This window comes from Sinocyclocheilus rhinocerous, unplaced genomic scaffold, assembly GCF_001515625.1.
Source record: "Sinocyclocheilus rhinocerous isolate Xijiao unplaced genomic scaffold, SAMN03320098_v1.1 scaffold5693, whole genome shotgun sequence".
NCBI lineage: Eukaryota > Metazoa > Chordata > Actinopteri > Cypriniformes > Cyprinidae > Sinocyclocheilus > Sinocyclocheilus rhinocerous.
Window position 1 is genome coordinate 3035 of NW_015670977.1, and position 4866 is coordinate 7900.

Below are 4866 nucleotides of genomic sequence, written 5' to 3' on the forward strand. Positions count from 1 at the left end.
TTATTAAGTTGGTGAATTTGTTGAAGTAGAGGTTTCTTATGGATCTGTATTTATGACAGTGAAGGAGGAAGTGCGTCTCTGTCTCGATCTCTCCTGTCTCACAGTGAGCACACACTCTCTGCTCTCTGGGTAACCAGCTCTTTCTGTGTCTGCCGGTCTCGATGGCTAGACTGTGCTCACTGAGCCTGCACTTGCTCAGGATCCGTCTCTGACACTCTGGAGATAATCTTCCAATTCATAATTTGATTTTAGAGTTCGATAGAATTGTAATTTACTTTGTGTTTTAGTTTCTTGATCCCAATGTTCCAGATATGTATTTTTAGATTGTTTGATAATTTGATTTATTTTGATGTTTGGATGAGAAGCAGTGCTGGTTTGAGACTGGATAGTGTTAGTAGAGTTAGTCAGGTTAGTAAGTCTCAGAACTAGCTGACTGAGTGGACTCTTTTCGGGGTTCAGTTCTTGGGTTTGTAGCGCTTTAAAATGTAGCGATTCTGTGGGACTTGATTTAAGATGCATCCAGAATTTGAGAGATCTTTTATGCATATTAATAATCAATGGGAATCGGCCTAATTCTGCCCTACATGCGTTATTGGGTGTTTTTCTTTGTAGTTTTAGAATCATTTTGCAGAATTCTGTGTGTAGGGCTTCTGTTGGATGTCTGTCCCATCTAGTGTAGCTCTGATCACTGAGTGGACCCCAAACCTCACTTCCAGACAGCGCTATGGGCTGAATCACACTAGCAAAGATTTGACACCAAATTGGAAGCGGTATTTCAATATTTTGGAATCTTTTCTTGATTGCGTATAGAGCTCTTCGAGCTTTATCTTTGAGAGCATTCAGTGCCAAACTGAAACTCCCCGATGCAGTGATGCTCTATTTCTTGTAAACGTTTGGTCAGATGGTGCTTGTTTTTTGCTCTAATTGTGTCTTTGTATTGTTTTAGTTTTGAACAGTATTCAGTTCTTTATGTTTCAGATTTGATGATTTTCTAAGTTGTTTTCTTAATGTTTTGCAGTCTGAGTCAAACCATTTTTCATCTTTTGGTGTTTTTTTTGTGAATTTTTTGCCTTTTTCAATTCACTTATATATGCTGCTTTTTGAAATATGTAACTGATTTCATTTGTAGCCAAATTAACGCTCTCTCTCTGTGTCTCTCTCTCTCTCACGATTCATATATAGCTTTATTGGCATGACATACTTGGGTACATATTGCTTAAGTATTGTACATTTCAAAATGAAAACAAGCAAAACAAAAATACATATAATATACATCCATATATATATTTATATAAACATTGATGGTTCTACTTGTGTTTTTAGTGCTTTAAAATGAAGAGGTTCTTCAGAACGAGAGTTTGAGTGAATCCCGGGCTTTAAAACTCTTTTTGAATCATTAGATTTGGGGGAAGACCACATGTATTATCAGGTGTTTCTGTGCTTCTAAAGGCTGTTACTCGCTGGGCCCCAGATCTCACTCCATACAGGGCTATAGTATGACACGGTTTATTTGGAATAATTTTGATCGGATAGCGTGCAGTGCCCTGCTGGTGGTGTTTACAGTCAATATATGTTTTTTTCCCTGAAATCTCATGATCTTAGTTTTGTTTGCATAATCGCTGTTCTCTCGGTATCCAGGATTTTTAATCTTTCTTTCTCAATTTCTAAGTCGTGGTCACTGAGTCGATATTTTGAAAGAATTTGTCTTTCTTTTAATTGTTTAATTGATACGTAATTTGCCAATTTCTTGATTCTATTTAGGGCCGAATAACAATGAAGTTTGGTTTGGAGGTCAAATTAGTTTTTCTCTCTCAATTAAATTAAATTCATTTCAATTCAGACAGCTTTATTGGCATGACAAAAACACATTTTGCATTGCCACAGGCTAGGGCTGGACAATAATTCAATATCAATATGTATCGCGATATAATTTTTTTCAATAACGGTGATATGATTTCGTGTGATACGAGCCCTGAACTGGTTTAAATTTGTGTTTACACCCCTGTTATTTTACTACAACTGAAATACTGTTATAGGTTTTGTTAATATTTTGAGTTAGAATTTATTTTCTGGTCTTTTTCTGGCTTTCATGAACATTTTAGTAATTCTGTTGTGTGTTTTTGTCATTTTTATAATTTTTATTTTTGTTTTTTAGTACAAGATAATTCATCAACCTGTCTGTCTATTATAGTGCTAAAACACACTAACGTTGGTTGATGTGTGTATGTGTGTGTGTGTGTTTGTCTCTCTCTCTGTGTGTGTGTCTCTGTGTGTGCATGTCTCTGTCTGTGTGTCTCTCTCTGTGTGTGTGTGTGTGTCTCTTGTGACTACACAGAGCCTTGGTTCACTGACAAGCTAGGGTTATTTCTGCGAGGTGTATTTGGAGTTTCTCTGGCCTTCAGATGAAGATTTACTGCTGATCACAGAACCCTGCTTCACTGACGAGATGCGCATGACAATCACAGCTTTTGCCTAATCACGATTCCGATTTCATTGCGATTTATCGTGCAGCCCTACACACAAGCATGCTTGAGCTTCACGTAGCTGATCCTCAGGTCTGTTGTGATGTAGAGAGAACTAGAGAAGCTGAGTGCTTCTCATTCTCTCACCGGACGCTGAAGGACTGTGTCGTGTGCTGTGTTTGTGTCGTGCAGGAGCTGTTCAAGCGGGTGGTGCCGTATCACTGTCTGGGAAGCATCTGGTCTCAGAGAGATAAGAAAGGGAAGGAACATCTGGCGCCGACCATCAGAGCCACGGTCAGCCAGTTCAACCGCGTCACCAACTGCGTCATTTCCACCTGCCTCAGCGACCGGACGCACAAGCCCAGCCAGAGAGCCCGGATCCTGGAGCACTGGATCCAAGTAGCCAGAGTCAGTCTGATCTCACACACACACACACACACACACACGTCTGATCGCTGGTTTACTGTTGATTTTAAGACCAGTTTCTTTTCTCAGGAGTGTCGGATCTTGAAGAACTTCTCGTCTCTGCGTGCGATTCTGTCGGCGCTGCAGTGTAACCCGGTTCACCGGCTCAAGAAAACATGGGACGAAGTGTCACGAGAAAACTTTCGCATCTTCCAGGAGCTGTCAGAGATATTCTCTGATGAGAACAACCACTCGCTGAGCCGAGAACTGCTGATAAAGGTACGACACGTGTGAGTGAGTGTGTGAGAGTGAGTGTGTGTGTGTGAGTGTGCGTGTGTGCATGTGTGAGTATGTGTGTTTGCATGTGTGTGTGTGTGTGTGTATGATATTTACTGCTTGTGTCTCTTTGGCAGGAGGGAACGTCCAAATTTGCCACTTTGGAGATCAACCCTAAGCGAGCGCAGAAACGACAGCAGCCGCAGAGAGATCTGGTGAGACATTCAGACGCAGACTGCAGCTGAACGCTCTGATGGACGATGATCCACACCGGCAGCTGCTCTCAGATCATGTAGTACAAACTCATTGAGCTGATTCTGCATCATTACTTGATGAACTCCAGCAGGAGACTCATATCTATCTATCTGTGTGTGTGTGTGTGTGTGTATATAAGCTGCTCCCCGTCTGTCGTCTGTGGTGTTTCATACTGCTGAACTCTCAGAACGATGGTTTTTGTTTCAGACTGTGATGCAGGGGACGATTCCTTACCTGGGAACTTTCCTGACGGATCTGGTCATGATGGACACGGCCATGAAAGACTATCTGGACGTGAGTCTCTCTTAACAGACACGCTCATCACATCAAGCACATGGGACACTTTCCTCCTTTCTATCCACTGTGTTTATAAAACAAATTTTTCTTCCCGCTGTACTGAAATCATGCTGAACTGTTGACCTTAAAGGAGTCATGACATGGATTTTTTTATTATTTTAATATGTTCCTTGAAGTTTACTTATAATGTTAAAGGGGTCTTTGGATGCAAATTTCACTTTTACATGTTGTAAACCACTATATAATGATAAAAATCCACCCAGTGTTTTTTTTAAATCCCCATAAATCATAAGCAGTGTCTCAGATCAAGCTGTTCTGACATTCTTGGCGTAGGTTTGCACAGGCCCCTCCCACGACTACTGTTTCGACGCCGCAGCAGGTATAGATGTAATAATGTTGTTGGATGTAATAATGAACATAGCAGTCGTCATTTACTCCCGACATCTGAGCCGCTGAAGACACAGTGGCTTAATTTGGTTTTTAAAGGGAATGTGCTCCCCAATCTACCTAAATGCGCTTATGTTCACGCAAATCATTCGTGATCCAGCTTCACCTACAGAAGAAGTGAGTACTGGTGAGACATTCAGACGCAGACTGCAGCTGAACGCTCTGATGGACGATGATCCACACCGGCAGCTGCTCTCAGATCATGTAGTACAAACTCATTGAGCTGATTCTGCATCATTACTTGATGAACTCCAGCAGGAGACTCATATCTATCTATCTGTGTGTGTGTGTGTGTGTGTATATAAGCTGCTCCCCGTCTGTCGTCTGTAGTGAATCATACTGCTGAACTGACAGAACGATGGTTTTTGTTTCAGACTGTGATGCAGGGGACGATTCCTTACCTGGGAACTTTCCTGACGGATCTGGTCATGATGGACACGGCCATGAAAGACTATCTGGACGTGAGTGTAACAGACACACTCATGACATCAACCATGTGGGAGGCTTTCCTCCTTTCTTTCCACTGTGTTTATAAAATAAATGATTTTAAGACCAATTTTTTTCTTCCCGCTGTATTGAAATTATACTACCCCCAACTGCTCCCGCAGCAAAAATGCCCACTACTGTGTGTGTGTGTGTGTGTTCCCTGCTGTGTGTGTGTGTGTGTGTGTTCACTGCTGTGTGTGTGTGTGTGTTCACTGCTGTGTGTGTGTGTGTTCACTGC

General features: G+C 41.7%; 1 protein-coding gene across 1 annotated transcript in view; it reads left to right on the forward strand.

Moving 5' to 3' along the window:
- The first annotated feature begins 2525 nt into the window (after positions 1 to 2525).
- Positions 2526 to 4866, forward strand: part of LOC107734393 (ral guanine nucleotide dissociation stimulator-like) — a 10316-nt gene continuing 7975 nt past the window's right edge. Inside the window, exons 1-6 of the mRNA XM_016546338.1 lie at positions 2526 to 2870; positions 2958 to 3146; positions 3281 to 3358; positions 3606 to 3705; positions 4243 to 4346; positions 4517 to 4638. Coding sequence (XP_016401824.1) covers positions 2526 to 2870; positions 2958 to 3146; positions 3281 to 3358; positions 3606 to 3705; positions 4243 to 4346; positions 4517 to 4638 — 938 coding nt within the window. The remainder of the gene's footprint in view (positions 2871 to 2957; positions 3147 to 3280; positions 3359 to 3605; positions 3706 to 4242; positions 4347 to 4516; positions 4639 to 4866) is intronic.